The following is an 18384-nucleotide window of genomic DNA, read 5'->3' as shown; positions in this document are numbered from 1 at the left end:
AAAACACAGATTTTTCACCACAGCGGGTGGTTAGAAATTGGCGTCAACCAGTGCTAAATTACAGGAAATAATTTATGGCTGTTTAGACCCACATAAGAATTTATTGCCCTGTCTCGCACTTCTGTATTCTCTCCCCATCACAAGTTGAATAGGAACCATTCAGGTTTTTTGAAGACATAAGAAAAAGGCCTAGTTTACTGAGCAGAATCCAAAATGTTTAGAAAACGTTCTGCATCATTTGGCTAAAATTGCAGAGAAATGTCACCAGGCTGATAATGTACAATGTTATGGATTGGCTCCCCTCGCATCCTGCCAGGGACATAGCGCAAGGTTATCAAGTCACAAGTAATAGCGCTGCTCTTCTAGTCTTAAGTTCTGCCAGAAATAATTCTACAAGTTTATATGACTTGGGTCTTCCCTAATAAAAAAATAGAAGAATCTGAACTGAAAACACTAAGTGTAGGGTAAAATCACACAGCGTAGGAGGAAGCGGCGTCTGTTTGCCAAATCCTTGCACTGGACTAAGGGAACACAGATGGCTGTTAGTGATAAAGGTGCAATGTATTGTTCTCCGCACTCAACGTTATGAATTCCAGCATTTACCCTTTACTTCCACTACACTAATAAGTCTTCAAAGCCAGAGAAATGCCTATAGAGCTCCCTCTGACTAAGCATTTCCTTTCCCAGGTTAAGCCTCCCATACCGCAATATAATGCATGTCAACAAGAAGATTGTCTACATGACAATATTTTCTATTGTATATTTTTCTTGTTTTGTAATTCCAAAACTGTAATTGATTGATGGATTATAATTGATTTTATATTTACAGTTTTATACCCAACTCAAAATGCCTAATATTTACCAACTACCAAGTCACTGCACACCACTTTGCTGGAAGGGTAAAAATGGTTCACTTTAGTTGCCTATTCTATTTCAAATAAAAAATGGGGTAACAAAATGGTTAAAAAAAACATCAAACTGCAATATATTGTTACAGCAGATGAATAAAAGTTGCAGGGTTATTCCCCTCTCATATAATATCATTAGGATATGCCACAATCTTATAATAGGCACGGATCCAATTTCCAAACAGATTCTGAAATTTTACGGAGTCACAGCACTTTGGCCCCACAAACTATGGGGGTCATTTATTATTTGTGTTGCATAGTTCTTGTTTTGGGCACACAAACTGTGTGCTTTAATAGACTGTGTCGCATGGGTATCATAAATTACCGCACAGCCAAAATGAAATGACTCCACATTCATGAAGGAGAATGCTTTTTGTGGGTCTAGGTGTGCAACACAATTGCCCCAAAAAGTGTAAGAGAAACAAGAAGAGAAGGGAAAGTGTCAGGATTCACAGATCCCCTGCAATGTGGTTAATTCTCAGCATGAGCAGCAGTTCCAGACATTCCTTAATAAAACGGTGACGGTATATTATACAGTTTTTTTTACCAGATACCACGTATAGTGGGTAAAAACTATGCCTGACATCAATTTCCCGATGTATATACGCTGAGCATACACAAAAAACGTGATGTGAACCCAGTCTAAGGGTCAAAAGCCTAAGTCCATTGATTCTGGCAGCAGTTTATCTGATTTTAGGTATTTTGAAATGTGACATATCAAGATCTGAGTCAGATTATATATAGTGTCTGTAGACATTTATCTGAGTTTTATAGGGCATTAAAACAGTTGTTCCTTTCTATAAAATGGGGCACATTTACTAAAGGCCGTGCACCAGTTTTCTGATGGACTTTGCACGTTCTTTTAGGTGTAAACTTCTTACACAGGTATTTAAAGAGAACCCGTCATGCAAGATAACCCCCTAAACTAAATATATTTTCATAAACTGTCATTAGAGAGCATTGCCTCTATCCCTTCATTGTCCCTCTACATGCCTGTAAACCTAAGCAATGAGGTCCTAAAGCTGTATGCAAATGATCTGTGAAATGTCCAATGAAGCATTAGCATATTCAAGCTGTCCACTCTATTCATGAGTGGGAGGCACAGCCACACCCCCAGTGCTTGACTGACAGCCTGTATAATGGAGTGAGGCTGTATAATGATGTGTTTCCTGGTGCTGGTGGCCACGCCCCCTGCAGCCTGTGTGTACGTGTGTGTGTGTGTGTGTTTAGGAGAGATACAGCAGATCCAGGCAGCCATGTTATAGCAGAACATGTCAGATTCATGTGTAGCTGATGTCTGTGTCTCTCACCTGTATATTAGGAGGATGCAGCATGTCAGCAGATGCAGCACACACACTGGCCATGCTTTACTATACATTACACACAGACATGAGAAGGGGGAGGAGAGGGGAGGGGGAACAGGAGTGACATCACTGCCTCTGACCATGTGACCAGCCTCATTTACATGATAAAAAATAGATGATTTTACAATGAATAATGTATGAAATAACTAGATAAAGGCAGGGATGGGATCCTTGTGAGCTGCTCCAACAGGTAGTAGTGACAAGACTAGTGACACAGACCTGATGACAGGTGTCCTTTAAGGAGTGCCTGCACCCCATTTGTGGCGCAGCTGCACTAGTCATCATGCGCACAAATTAGAGGGCGTACGAGTGCTCAGTCGGAACGTGCACCAGATTTATCATGCAAAGACTGACGGAAGTGTGTTGCACGCCCTATGTTAAGGTGCACCAAATAAAGGTTGGTGCACTCTGTCGGAGCAGTGCAGGGAGCGCTAGATCCATGGAAAACCGTGCACCAGAATTCCAGAATCTGGCGTGCCATGCCCACTACACAGGGAAACTGCATTTAGTGCAGTTTGCCCTGTTCTTAGTAAATTTTCCCCAATATGTCTGTGCAGTAGTAGGTATAATGGCTTCACTTCTCCCCAGCAAAATCTCTGAACAAACTCTAAGCCAACCGAAATGAGAGGTTTCAGTTCGGAAATTTGTAGAACTGTGAGATACAATACTGACTGTTACTATGGATCAGTACACAAATGTGCCTTAACTGTTTCAAGACCATAAAAAAATCTCTATAGGAAGCACTCTATTCGTAGGTGGATATATACGCTATGGCCATGCAGGCTGCTCTGTAATGCAGAATGTATTTTGCATACAACTAGAAAGTCAATCACATTTCTATGAATATGCAAATCTATGGATTTGTAAAAGACCTGTTTTGCTTTGATCAGCAAAATTTACCAAAAGAGTCATCGCAGCCCAAATGACAGTTCTTGCATGCTTATTACTGTATTGGACATGCTGTGCCGCTCACTTCACACCGCTTCAGCTTACCATAATCTTATTAACTTGCACAGAGCAGCTTCAATATTCAGTGCTGGATGCATCACCTTCTGCTGAGACTTACAAAATCTGAAATCTAAATACCGAATATGAAGTCCTTTTATTGGGTTAAGAAAAACTATTTCATTTCAGTAACCTTCACAAAAACTCCATTGCCCTGGATATGATACTTAATACTGAGGTTTGTTGTTTCAGCATTCTTGGAAAATTCAACAATTCCCACATCGCTCAACAATGACTAAACCTACTGTTAATAAAAGGAAACATAGCGATCAGGTGGCGGCTGGATTTATAATAGTATGGAATGATGTCATGTATCCCCTCAAATACACAGATACATAAACATATGAAGTAACATATGAAGTTAATACTGACTGATACATTAGCAGAAAATACAACATTGGGACTTGTTGCCCCCCCATTGGAACTGATCACACCCAACTATCATTTGCATCTTATCACATCAAGTGACTTTTGGATGGTGCCAAGCCTTGTCCACCTAACATCAGTCGACTATAACATACTAAAGGGGACTTTTATACGAGTTTTATTGCATAGGAGCCCTAATACAATCACAATTACTTGGCAGTTATTGCAATTATTTTTGCCCTCCCTGGTGTGAAGGGAGCGTGACTGGCAGCGGAATGGGCCAGCATGGGGTGTTCCTGACCATTGAACGCTTGCACATTATTACAAAAAACTAAGCTAGCCAGGGACGGGCGTACTTTTGCTTGGCACCTCCAATGCAGGGGAGAAGGGTCTTCTATCATATGCCGATGCACGAGCGCTGATGTATGAAGAATTTCCCCCTATGAATGTCTTGTGTGCAAGATTTTTGGCATACAAGGCTTGAAAAAGTGGCAATTCCTTCTAACTCCTTTTGTGTCATGCGTGCTACTTTTAACAAAAATTGATGTGGCAGTGTGGGAAATTTACTATAACCTGTGCCAAAAATACTGGAATTCAATTTCAGTGCACAAGTGAATTAGTAGGAAGTCGGAAACTCTTAAAGATTCTGGAAGTTACACACTAGGTGTGCCACTTACTAAAGGAAATCTACCATCAAAACCAAGCATGATACACCAAGGGCACTTCCTCGAAGATCCAGGCAGTGTGACTGTGATAATCTGCTTATATTTGTTATCTATGGCCTCCTTCCTTCTACAATCAACTTTTAAAGGGAACCTACCACCACAAATCTACCTATAAAGGTAGATCGGGTGGTAGGTGGATCAATGGGACGTGAGGATAGCCCTTTTAAGGGCTAATCCTCACGTTCCCGCACATTTTTAGTAACTTTTATTAGACTTTTATGCAAATTTTATTATGCGGCTATTGGGGCGTGGAGTAGCCGCATCTGTGCGCGCTCTCGTCCGACGATCCAGCAGAACAGCAGGCCCGTACCTGTGCAGCCCCGGCTTCGGAGCAGTGACCGCGCAGGCGCGGGCCTGCTGTTCTGCGCATGCGCAGACTGCAGGATCGTAGGACGAGGGCGCGCAGCTACGAGCAGCAGTGCGCCGAAGATGGTGAGTAGGAGGAGAAAAGAAGCTACCGTGGCGTGGAGTAGCCGCGCCATGTAACCTCAAATGCGGCTACTCCACGCCCCAGTAGCCGCATAGTAAAATTTGCATAAAAGTCTAATAAAAGTTACTAAAAAAGTGCGGGGACATGAGGATTAGCCCTTAAAAGGGCTATCCTCACGTCCAATTGATCCACCCACCACCCGATCTACCTTTATAGGTAGATTTGTGGTGGTAGGTTCCCTTTAAAATGATGCTGATGAGCCAGAAGGGCTCTGGTGGGAGTTACCACAGTAACGGTGCCTGGATCTATGAGTAAGTGTCCCCGGTTTATCATACTGGATCTCTTAATACACCAGGCCAAATGTCTAGCCCAATACTCTGATTTTTGTGCCTTGATACAGATCTAAGGAGATTTTTCATGCTCCAACACGGTTTGTTATAAAGGATTTGTACAATCAATGGTCCATGTACACAACATGAGCCTAGATGATATTCTCAAACCCGTCTACTACAGACAAGAGCTTTAGTGTGGCCTGTAGAATGAACTGTATTTCTCAGCATTCATACATTTGTAAAAATAATCTAAACTACAATAAAAATAAACATGTTATAGTTTGACATAGTAACACATTTCGTATCTAGTTACTTTATATGAACATTACAATCAATGACCTTTACACCAGAACTGTGAAGTCCACATAACTTATGGGAATGTCTCTTCCTATGATGTAGCAGGTCATGAACTGCAGGGCAGCTTCTTAAATAATTTTTTTACGACTGTCTGTGTGTAGCCTACATGTCTGTATTCCATCTGTTTGTTGTCTGTCTGTATATGGGTGACTGGGCTCAATATGAGAGGTAGCGAGCATTATGGGAAAGACAATATAAGGCAGAGAACGCGAAAATAGTTATTAATATATTTTTGGAGAAGGTCACACTCCATACCAATGTAATGTAAAAAGCAATAATATATATTGTCTTGTATATTATTAAAGAGATATCCCAAACTGTTTCATAAACCTAATGTCATAATCTATAGCGAGACTGCAGCTCTTGGATCCGATTCCCCAGTATTTTTTGGCCTCTTAAATGAACAAAGAGCTCCACAGAGTCTGCTCCATTACAGTATTTGTTAAGTGTTATTTGGCCTGGAACCTCACAGTAATAACTATGTGTACAGAATTGGATGTTCAGAGACTCCTATCTCTCCGCCATCTGATATCATTGCTTGATAAGAGGCCTCCACAACAAGACATGGAGAAATGCTCCCATATCTGGTGATATATCATTCTAAAAATAAGCAGAGCACAATGGGGCGATGTGTGCACACAAATACTCATACAAAGGAGTCCAAAATATTAGCATCTAGGGCCCTACAGCAGAGGGGGAACTTTTTATAAACTGGGCTTTAGAGCCAGTTATGTAGCACTACAAGTGTTTCCCTCTCTTATCCATATCCATAAGTCACAAGAGCAGAAGTCCCTGGTCTAGTGTCAGACCAGAGTTCCTTGGACTCAACAGATAAAATTATTATGGGGGTCCTAAATCCATCAACTGTTAGTTACAAGAGCCTAGTAGCCTCCAAATTAGACTATATCCTGTTAGACCTTTGGGTTCTAGTATTGGGTTAGAGATTGGGTCCACCGGAGGATTCTCTGGCAGGCCAGCCTGACACTTCTCTGATCCTTCATCTTATAGTGTGATGCTTGAGACATCAGAGTGGTATACGGCGGCCATCCTATGCTGCTTCTGCCTGTTCTATGGAAATGAATGGAGCGCATCGCACCAGTGAAAAGGTCACTCCATTTAGGCAGGGCTATAAACTTTTGGTGATTGGTTGGGGTCCCAGAAATTAATCCACTCCAATACTCACAGATGTCTTATATTGTGTAGTGGATAATTCTACTATAAATGATTATAAGTTATTTCTTGCAGTGGTAAGAAACCTAACAAACATGAAGTGTATGGATGTGATATTCCGGTATCATGTAGACGAATGAGAACGCTAGCACTTTACACATCCGCTGGCAGATACAGAATGGCAAGGATGCAATTAATCAACAATGGCATCTCAACTATGTCCAGTGGGTTTATTAAACTTCAGAAAGTAAAGTGCCAACAATAACTGCAGAGCGGGAACTAATGAGTTACCTAGCAACATTACATCACTATAAAGACTTGTGGGAAGCCTAGTGTTACCGTATGGGGGTCTCATTGTGAAGCCCACTGCAGAAAATCACTCAAACAAGTATGCATTGGATTGTATGACAAAAAATGATCTTTTGTCATTGGAACAATAAAAATTATTGAACAATTCAACAGGAAGAGCCCGGTTTCCTCTTGTTCACTATTTTATTACAAAAGGAAGCACGGACCATCCTCCAGGCCTCTCTAGGCTGCGGCTGAGTTACAGGCTGTGGCAGCTCTCAGGTTTAGCTTATATCTGCCTATACATAGATGGGTTAGAATAAAAACGTGCAGATTAGGTGACAGGGATAATCCCAAATAGGATAAGATTAAGACACCAGGAACCCTGATGCCAACTAATGTGCTCCTATATTCGGGTTCAGCAGGCATATTGTTTTGTGAGCATATTGAGTAGTATTTTCTCTTTCAGAGGTTCCAGTCTCAGCTCAATGGCACAAGGAATTTTTTTTAAAGAATATGGGGGAGATTTATCAGTGCTTCTACCGCAATTTTCTGGCGTGGATGCACTGAAATGATCGCACATTCTTGTGCACTGCAAGAAACTGCGATTAATTATGCGACTACACCACCTGAACGCCAAGGGGGCATGGAGGATCTGTGAAGGGGTGCAGCCGCTGCATACTATCTAAAAACCTGTGAACATTCATTACGGGTTTGTACACAAAACTACACCAGGTTGGAGCTGGTGTAGTTTTATCCGTGATCGCACATGGCCAGCAGATACATCACGTGATCTAAGCCTCATGATGTATCTCCTGTGGAGGCAGGGGACAGCACTTTATTATTATACGCTGGTGCATGGAGCGTCATTGTATGATAAATGTCCCCCTATGAGTTAATCAAAAAGTAATTGAAAATCCTTTTATGTGTGTATTGTTCATGTTTTTCAGGATCTGCTTCAAGTCATGGAAAATTGGACATCTTTAGGGTGTTTTTTAATTACAGACCAGATTAATCAATGCGTGGAGTTGTCCACCTATAATGATGATAAGTATATTGGGCAATAAGTGTGGAAAGTACAGAAAGTTAGAAAATAGTTAGTAAAATCAATATTAAAGACATACACCACATATGATCCCTTCATCATGACAATAGGGAAGAATATTCTCCAGGTGGTCTCCTACTTAAGCACAACCCCTAGTTATTTAAGCTCTCTGGATGCTGTACTTTCGTCCCGGGCTGCAATGATCAGCTGTAAGGTGTCTGTAATGAAGTATTATTGATAATCCATGTTACCAGTACAGCTAAAAATTGTCATTCGGACAAAATAAAATTTATCTGAAGCTACAATTATAAAAGCTCTGACTTACATACAAATTCAATTTAAGAACAAACCCAAATAACTTGTCTTGTATGTAAACCGGGGACTGTCTGTATTATTTCAACTATAAAAAATGATAACAAAAACAGATATAACCTACAAAGTGTAAATATACATCAATGCCACAATAATAAATACCCAAACAGATAAAACTAAAAAACCAACCAACAACACATAATGAACCCATTAAGAGCGGCTATGTGGAGAATGCAATGGCTGGTGAGTGTCTACTGCTGGGCGCATCTACTGATTATTACAGACTACAAAATTACACTTAAATCTAATTTGTGTAATGAAATAAATGGCGTTCAGTGAACCAAATTGTCTCCCTAGTAGCTATAGTTAGAGTTGACTTTCACCACAAACAATAATGTGCATATTCTGTATTATGTATGCATGCGGAAGTCATGCCAGGGTATAATGCATATACATATATATATATATATATATATATATATATATATATATCCACAGAAACACACAAGTATATAAATATATGTATATGTATATAAACACACATACATCACACCCAACATACATACACAACTGCTGATTGGTCACTATAGTGAGCCCATAGCATTTAAACTTTTAGAATGCTATGGGCTCCCATAAATCTGCACTGCAACCACACAGATAACTCTGCCCCTGTGTGTGTAGTAGCCATGTGATATTACTGCAGTACCACAACCAATGTGTAAGTAAGTGGTCATGGTTCTCTAGATCTCTGCTTGTTGTCATTGTATAGCAAGCTTCATTGTTTACTTCCTGTGCATATCACTCTGTCCCTGGTCATGTGATGTCACACAGGTGCACACTTGAGAGGAATCAAAGCTGGTGATATAATGAGTCTTACACCTGTGTAATATCACATGACCATGGATACATTATATCCACAAGAAATAAATTATTGCTGCTTCCTATAAAATGACAGCAAGCAGAGATCTAGAAAGCCAGAATTAATACAGAAACAGTATTGGAAAATGGTATAGCTTTTTACTATACAAATACTAACAGTTATTTGCAGAAGTTGGGCAACACCTTTAAGGTTTTATGGTAAAACACATTCAGTCAGCTGGACCTGTATTGTGTCGAAGTCTTGCATTCATAATATTATAGTTTTATAACACAATGTTTTATAATCTGCTATCCAAAATGATTAATAAACAGAATTTTATTATTGAAGGATTCAGAGCCACCAAACAATGTCACTGTATTTTAATGCATTTCAAAGTCAACCTCCCATAAACTATTTAAAAAAAACGAATTCTTCTGAACCATTCCTGAAACTGAGCAGTTTGTAGTCACATTTCTGTGCGTATAACGATGACTAGTAATAATCTGAGCCCTTGCTTGGTCAGGTTCTCTAGGGGAGCACTTATTATTAACACCGGCTACATCTGTCTAGCGTATTCTGAAATGTGGACGTATTTCTAATGGAATCTCCCAGTAAGGTTATTACTTGTCAGAAATGTAAGGGAAGAAGCCCTGCAAACATCAACTTTACCCTCAAACTGAAGATCTTAAAATGCTTGACTGGTAAAACATTTGTTTTTCATTTGAGGTAAGACTTGTGCTTACCAGTAAAAGCCATAACTCGCATGTAGAAAGGCTCGCTAAGCAAAAAAACCTTTCTCAGGCTACTGCGACCAACAAGACTTCAGCATTGGCTGGAAACCTGAGCTCCTCACTCAGAAGACTTCACTCTACCGCTAAAAACTTGCAGTGAAACACTGAGGAGCTAGAGAACCCGAGCGCTTGGAAATGTTTTCATTAAGGAAAGAGAACCGAATCCTGTGTTTTGTTTAAGGCCACACAACTTTGCAGAGGTTTAGACAGCGCTGAGAACGATGGCTAGCCTCATAATGTAACAGCAGCATGGAATCAATGCAAAACAGTAATGGAATCCTTACCCCCATTTATAAATGGCATTATGCCCTTTAACACACAAGTGCCATCCGCTTGGAAGTGGGCACATAAGATTTACATAAGTGCAGCGCTGTATTCAGGATATGTCTAATGTACAGCCAGAGAGGGCATCGGGACCCTGGTGCCTACGGGGGATTAATGCCCCTCTATCACACACTGTAAATAGGCAGAAGTGGTACGTAGTGGGAGACACTGTCACAGATTTTGTTTTGGGGTCAAGGAGCTTCAAGTTACATCTCTGTTCACAACAAGCTACAGTACAACAACACGTCAGGAGAAATTACATTTAAAAGAAGAATCACAAAGAATAACCAAAGACATCACCATAATGATCAAACCTATGGTTAGCTATTTCTGGGGTAATATCTGTTGAGTGACAAACATCTTGGACCGAAATAACATCTCCTGCAGAGATGGCCACCCAGTGTGACATAGTCAACCGGATTCTAGGACAGCTAGGTCCTAGACATTCTCTTGGTAAACCATTACCCAACTTTCCTAGATACATTTCACTAAGAACTAATCATTGGGGAAATATGTGTCAGATACAATTGTTTGCATTAAGGGGAACAAAGAATTGTGCAAAAGTTACTAAAAGTAGCTATAAAATCAACATGATGTACTAAGGTAACCAATAGAAATGGATACAAATAATATACACAATAACCAGCAGGAGTCTCCTTCTCCTGAGCTGTCCAGCACCCATCAATCTTACCTGATACCTACTCCTGAGCCAGCAGTGTAAAATAACACTCCATTCACATGTTGCTCTCTCAATACTGTAGACGATTATTTCAGCAGCGTAATGTTACATAATTCTAATGTACAAAAGGGATGAAAAAAATCTTACCTCAGCTTTCTGAGTCCTTGGAAAACTGCTTTCTCTTTCAATGGCATACACATCCAGCAGGTATAACTTTGCTCCACGTTCCCTGTCCAGGACTGCTGCAGTTTGGATGACCCCTGTATTGCGTCCAACAGTGAATAAACGTCCAACAGTTTTTCCTTCACATTTTACAGAAACAATGAAGTATTCCACTATAGTCTCTGAGCCTCGAGCACTAGAAGCCTCAATAGATATGACATTTGTGCCTACAGGCTCCCCTTCTTTTACAATCGTTATATATTTTGGCTGAGAAAAGACTGGACCATCAGTCCCTTGAAGAATTATGGCCAACTCGGTTGTAGTTCTCTTTCTTTCCTTGCCCAAGTCAGTGGCAGCCACAATTAGGTTGTATATGAGATGTGATGGTACCATTGCAGATGCCACCCTCAAGTCCCCACTGTAACGATCCACAATGAAAGTTTCGGTGTCTCCATTCACAATTTCATATTCTATCTCTCCATTTGGACCCTCGTCTGGGTCAAAAGCTGAAACTGTGGTTAGGACCGAACCAATGACCAGTGTAGGATCTGCAACAAAGGCATTCTGGGACATAAATGAAGGGACATTGTCATTAAGATCATTAACCAATATGGTGACGTTCTTCAGGGCATATTTTCTGGTCTCTACGGGCACAGCTTGGTCACTGGCCCTAACAGTGAGTTCAAAAAGATTGGAGAACTCTCGGTCAATTTCAGAATTGGTGAAAATGATGCCTCGCAACTCATCAATCACAAAGTGAGTGCCCCGTGGTTTTTGATGGATGATGGCATAGTTGAGCTGTCCATTGATGTCAGCATCTGGATCACTGGCAGTCACAGTCAAAATGGAAGTACCAATAGGGACATTCTCCATTACTGATTTGAAGATGTCTCCATCAGGGAAGCTGGGTGGGTTGTCATTGAAATCTCTAACTTGTATGACAACTGACATGGTAGATGAGCGGGGTGGTCTCCCATTATCTTTTGCGGTAATGTTTAATTTGTATAATGACTGTGTTTCAAAATCCATCTTTTTAGCCAGAAAGATGCTTCCGGTGTTGGGGCTAATGCTAAAGGTGCCATGGTTATTTGTCCCAGTGATACTATAATGAATGTCAGCATTGTCCCCAGAGTCTGAGTCTGTAGCTGCAACCGAAGACACTAGTTCACCAACTCTCATATTTTCTAAAACATCAACAAACAGAGCTGATCTGGGAAAAGAAGGAGTGTTATCGTTCTCATCAAGTACATCAATACTTAAAGTGCAGGTTGAACTTAAAGGCACATTCCCAGAATCCACACCTTGGATGATGAGAGAATAGGCTGCTGTGGCTTCATAGTCTAATTTTCCTATCAGTGATATCTGGCCTGTGCTGCCATCAATAGAAAAGTGATTTTCCTCATTGCCTTTTACAATAGCATAGCTTATTAAACCATTATTTCCCTCATCCACATCAGAGGAAGAGACACGTAACACTGGTGTCATATTGGCTGCTAATTCTGATATACTGGCTTGGTAAAGGTCTTTAGAGAATTTAGGAGCATTGTCATTAATGTCTTTTATGTAAATCTGTATGGTAGCTTGGTCTTTCAGTGGTTTTGGTAAACCTAAATCAGTTGAGACCACTTTAAGAGTAAATGTGGCTACTCCCCTTTGTCTCATGAGGGTCTCTCTGTCAAATTGATGGGTGCTGGTTATGTCCCCAGTGATTGTGTTCAATTCAAAGTCTGGCTGCATAGTTTCAAAGGCATACATAACATCACCATTAGAGCCAAAGTCCCTATCTAGGGCAAAGACTTTACCAACAAAAGACCCACCTCTTTGTTCTTCTTCAAAGTAGAAGACATAGTTTGTGCTGTTAAATAATGGCCTATTATCATTGACATCCTCAAGAATTATAGTGACATTTACTGTGGCTTTAAGGGGCTCTACAGCTCTGTCTGAGGCAGTGATACATAAGACATATATATCTTTAACCTCTCTATCCAGTTCACTCTTCACATATAACTGTCCATCAGGGAAAATACCAAATGCATCCCCCACATTCCCATCTGTAATATGATATGTAATTTCTCCATTGGCCCCAGAATCTTTGTCAGATGCATGCACTTTGTAGAACCTTGAATTGACCGGCTCAGACTCTAACAGAGTAACTTCATATGAAATCTGGTCAAAGACAGGAGGGTTATCATTGACATCATGGACAGAGACAGTTAATATGAAACTGGAAGATAGCTGAGGAACACCCATGTCTGAAGCTAGAATCTCTACTTGGTATGATCCAGCACTGACATCTAGGACTCCCGTGATGCTCACTGCACCATTGACTTCATCCACCTGAAACAAGCCTAGAGGGTTCTGCTTTAAACCATAAGCAATCCTGCCATTTACACCTTCATCTGGATCTACAGCTTTGGCGTTAAATATAATGTGACCTGCCTTCCAATTTTCTACCACATTTACGCTTTCCACTGCATGCAGAAAATGTGGGGCATTATCATTTAAGTCTTTGACAGTGATATTAACAATGGCCTCGCCAGTTACTGCCCCACCAGCAGCCACTACCTTAAGGTGGTAGGAGCCCTGTTCTTCTCTGTCCACCACTCCAACCGTCATGATAAGACCACTGTTCTTATCTATTGTAAATATCCCCTTTTGGTCCCCGGTAGTAATAAGGTAAGTAATATTAGTGTTAAGATCCATAGTGGTTGCAGTCACTGTTCCTACATTGTATCCAGAAGGCACATTTTCAAACATAACAAAAGTGTATGTGTCCTGGGTAAAGGCTGGAGGATTGTCCTGGGTATCTAACACAGTGATAGTAACAATGGCATGGTTATGAGATTGTAGGCCTCCTCCATCAGTGGCAACAATTTTTAGCTGGTATGTTGTTTTTTCCTCCCTGTCTAATGCCGCTTTTGTAGTAATAGCTCCTGTATCTGCATTAATATGGAATTTAAAAGTGTCCCCGACCTTAATAGAATATTTAACAGTACCATTTATACCCAAGTCTGGATCAGCTGCAGTCACAGACACAATAAAACTTGCTGGTGGTTCATTCTCCTGAATGTTGGCGAAGTACTGCACAGGATAAAAAACAGGACTATTGTCATTTACATCCAAGAGAGTAACAGTGATTTTAGCGGAGGAAGAAAGAGCTGGAGTTCCCAGGTCAGTTGCCAGCACTGCCAAGGTGCAGTTTTCTTGATGCTCCCTGTCCAGCTCTGCACGTGTACTGAGTAAGCCAGACAAAGGGTCCAAACGGTAAAAAGCTTGACATGGGCTTGGGTTTTCAGAGTCAAGGTAAAAACGGATAGTTCCATTGCTCCCCAGATCCCCATCCGTGGCCTTAAGTGTGAGAAGCTCAGTACCTACAATGGAATTTTCTGGTATGGAGACCCAATGCTGATTATCCGCTTGTAGACCAGTAAAGGAGGGCCTTTGATCATTTACATCCAAAAGATTAACCAGAAGAGTTGCATAACTGGTTTTTGGTTGAGGGCCTTGATCTCGTGCACTGATATTTAGAAGTAACTGTGGAGCCGTTTCCCGGTCTAAAGCAGATATACTGGTCACCAGTCCACTGTTTTCACTAATGGAGAACCATCCCAGCTTATTTCCAGATACAATTGAGTATCGTAGGTTGGCATTGAGACCAGTATCGCCATCTGTTGCTGAAACTCCACAGATATAAGATCCAGGGGGTAAGTCCTCATTTATTTCCACAGTACTTTGTGGTTCCTGGAAGACTGGAGGGTGATCATTGATATCGTTCACATAGATGACAAGGCTAGCCACAGATGACCTTGGCCTAGGATGACCCTGATCTGACACACTAACAGTCAAGTTGTAAGAAGGAATGCGCTCTCTGTCCAATGCGCTAGCCACTTTAATAAGGCTTAGATTAGGCACCTTTAAGGTTTGCACTTCAAAGTGGCGCTGTTCATTTCCTCCCAGTATAGCCACTGTGACATTTCCATTTGCAGCTGGGGAGTCTGAGTCAGTGACAGTAAGTAGAGCAACCACTGTACCAACCTGGGCATTCTCATCCACTGAGGCATAGCGAGAGCTGGCAGGAAAATAGCGGAACTTTACAACAGGATCATTATCATTAACATCAATCAAGGAGACAATTGCTTCAGCACGGCCAGTCAGCGGTGGGGTGCCAAGATCTTTGGCCTCGATGCTGAGAGTATACTGTTGTTGACTTTCATAGTCCAATGGCTCCCTGATGGTAACAAGTCCACTTTCGGGATCAATCTGGAAAGGGGTTCCCTCTGCCAGTTGGTAGACAATTGCAGAATTATCTCCTTCATCTCTGTCGATGGCCTCTACTTTGAGAACACTAGAACCTACAGGGGCATCTTCTTCAATTCTAGCTCGGTACTGAGAGCTGCTAAACATAGGGGGGTTGTCATTGATATCCTGCACTGTTACATTGACTTGTAAGTGACCAACTTTTTTGGGTGTACCTTTGTCTTCCACTTCCACCACCAAATAATAACACGGAACAGACTCTCTGTCCAATGGTCCTTGTGACATTAAATGGAGAAAAGCACCATCCCCACTTGGGTTAACTGTAATCCCCAATTTGAAGCGTCCATCCTGATTTCCTGACACAATACGGTAGGAGCGATGATCTACACCATTGGTACCTGCATCAGAATCCGTAGCTGTGTCCAGTATAACTTGCCTTCCCCCTTGTGTGTCCTCTTTAAAAGACACCACAATAGAGGGATCAGGAAACACAGGTGAATTGTCATTGATATCCAGGACAGTAATACGAACTTCAGTTGGATATGTCGGTTGGCTGGAGAGAACAACCAAATTGATAACATCAGTGGCAAGGCTTTCTCTGTCTATGGTGGAGGTGGTGTATATGGAGCCAGAAGAGGAGTTGATACTAAACAGTGCGTGAGATTCACTAAGTCTGTAGGTAAATCCTGGTTTAGTGCTGATGGTGCCTACATAAGTCCCTGGTGGCTGCTCCTCCAGAACTTGGAATATCTGGCGAGGTTGGGAGCTGCTTAAAGCTCCAGGGATGGAGAACAACAGAAAGTACACCAAGAAACGCATCAGTTCATGAAGTGTCCTCACACCCAGGGGACTCATTGTGCACATGCAAGTCCATGCAGAATAGTACAAAGGTGCTAAGAACATCCACTTACTGTGTCCTGGGGAGAAGCAATGCACTTCTGAAGGCAATGTTAGCTCTGAAGGCTCAGATCCTTCTGGACAGCAGGGGATGTACAAAGTGCATGTGATGGGGGCTTTAGTTGTCCATCCAGGAGCTCAGTCCTGTCACACATCCCACAGTGCAGTCACTTGGAGGCAGGAGAAGGACTTGGGAAGAGTTTGAGGACCAGTGTGGACCTCCCTGAAGAAGACTGGTCCATACAGCTCCACTACACCGGAGTGATGTGTAATGCCCACAGCCTGGCAGAGATGCTTTAGCTGCTCCCCTTGGCAGATCGTCCTGGCATAGCAGCCCCAGCGCATCCTCCTGTGATCCCGTCTAGAGGTGCCCGGGTGACATGGCAGAGGGCATCGCTGCTGGTGCCGGGCTCCGGGCAGCACAACTGTCTCCTGGTGCCTCCTCTGGAACAAAAAACTTTCTTCTCTCATTGATCCCCGTTGAGTAGAGCCAGGTTCAGCCTCCCCTCCCTCCTCCCCGCCGCCGTCCTCCGCTCCGCCCTGCCACACGCTGCTCCCTGCCAGAGCCTCCTCTAGCGCCGCCATTGGGCAGCAGCTCCCGGAGGGGCAGCCCCTCACATGCTGCCAGCCGCGGCCCCCTGAGTACACGGTGCCACACAATGCACAGATCTATGTCCGCTATACACTGCATCCTCCGACGCTTCGCTACAGTGTTTCAGCGAAGTTACACTATAATGTCTGGAGCGTGTATAGCTCACAGGCTGGAGACGTTTACTGTCCTGTGTATACACATGTGTACAGGCATTCACTCACAGCAAGCAGAGGTGTTGTAGATAGTGAGGGACGTACGAGAAAACCTCTTGCTATATTCTATAACTTACATAAAATAATCAGATACTGTGATTACTCTCTCTGCTGGGCATAGGAGCTTGCAGTTTAGTTTTCACTGGCTCATTATGTGGCATTTTACCAACACTGCCAGTCACTGGGCTACCCTGTCATCACTGCCCACAGCAGTGGTGGATATCCATGGCCCCAGGAATGGCATCAATATGGTAACATAAGTAATTTAGGATTCATTTCATCCTTCTTATAGTGATATAAAGGGTCGGAAGTCCCATTTAACCCTTTCGGGCACATTTACTTACCTGGTCACTGGAGTTCACTGAAAGTGCATTGTACGTCTATAATACTGCGTGCGGCGATTCACTAAGATCGTGAATGTGTCCCTTCCCCGCTGAGGTCTGGCAGGGTTCACCATCTTTTTTGTGGTGTATCTTAAACGTAGAGCTTGCGACACAATGTAAAAGTTAAATCCTGCACTCAGTCTGACGATACGCCCCCTGATTTCTGACGCATGGAAGACAACGCAGCTGCGCCACAAAAAGGTCCTGTGTGACACAATCGCAGCGCACACACACTTAGTAAATACCTGTGCAAGCCGTTTTATCCCCAAAAAGGTGCAAGGTCAGACAGAAGTGCTGCACCTGACCCTGAAAAACGGAGCGCACGCTGGCTGGATTTCATGGACAGACCACAATACAGAGGTCAGCACTCTGTATATTATAGTGATATACCAGTGATGGCGAACCTTTTAGGGACCGAGTGCCGAAACTGCAAGCAAAAGCCACATATTCTTCACAGGGGGCCAAATGGCAATTTAAAGTAACAGGTTTCAAACGTATTGGCGCCCTGAGGACACCAATAAGGGAGAAAGAAGGAGAAACTCGTATTATTATTGTAGTTTCCCTTTAAAGTCCCCTTAACAGGATGAATCGCAGGTCCAGAGAAGGGGCTACAATGATAATCACGCTCAGTCCACACCTCCTTGATTCAGGTCTTGAGTCCTGATTGGAGACCTTTGTGCTGGGTGATGGCCTAGGTGCCCAAAGAGAGGGCTCCGAGTGCCACCTCTGGCACCCGTGCCATAGGTTCGCCACCACTGTGATATACCATGCAAGCAGTCCCTTCTTCCAATGTGCGGCACTGAGAACATGATCGCAGTTCTGCGCTGCTGTTTTGCAGAGAAGAAGGGACTCCTTGTTTTGTACTGTATATCACTACTATGGCCAGAGTCCTGTCATCTGCACAGTGATTGGTCCGTTATTTACAG

At 42.5% G+C, this 18384-nt stretch overlaps 1 protein-coding gene across 1 annotated transcript in view; it reads right to left on the bottom strand.

Moving 5' to 3' along the window:
- The window catches only part of FAT4 (FAT atypical cadherin 4), a 169713-nt gene extending 152972 nt beyond the window's left edge, over nt 1-16741 (bottom strand). The window contains exon 1 of the mRNA XM_072119383.1: nt 11103-16741. Coding sequence (XP_071975484.1) covers nt 11103-16277 — 5175 coding nt within the window. The 5' untranslated portion in view covers nt 16278-16741. The remainder of the gene's footprint in view (nt 1-11102) is intronic.
- Nucleotides 16742-18384: the final 1643 nt, after the last annotated feature.

Source organism: Engystomops pustulosus, chromosome 1, assembly GCF_040894005.1.
Source record: "Engystomops pustulosus chromosome 1, aEngPut4.maternal, whole genome shotgun sequence".
Taxonomy (NCBI): Eukaryota; Metazoa; Chordata; class Amphibia; order Anura; family Leptodactylidae; genus Engystomops; species Engystomops pustulosus.
The sequence above is the reverse complement of the archived record's forward strand: the minus strand, read 5'-3'. Positions and strand labels throughout refer to the sequence as shown.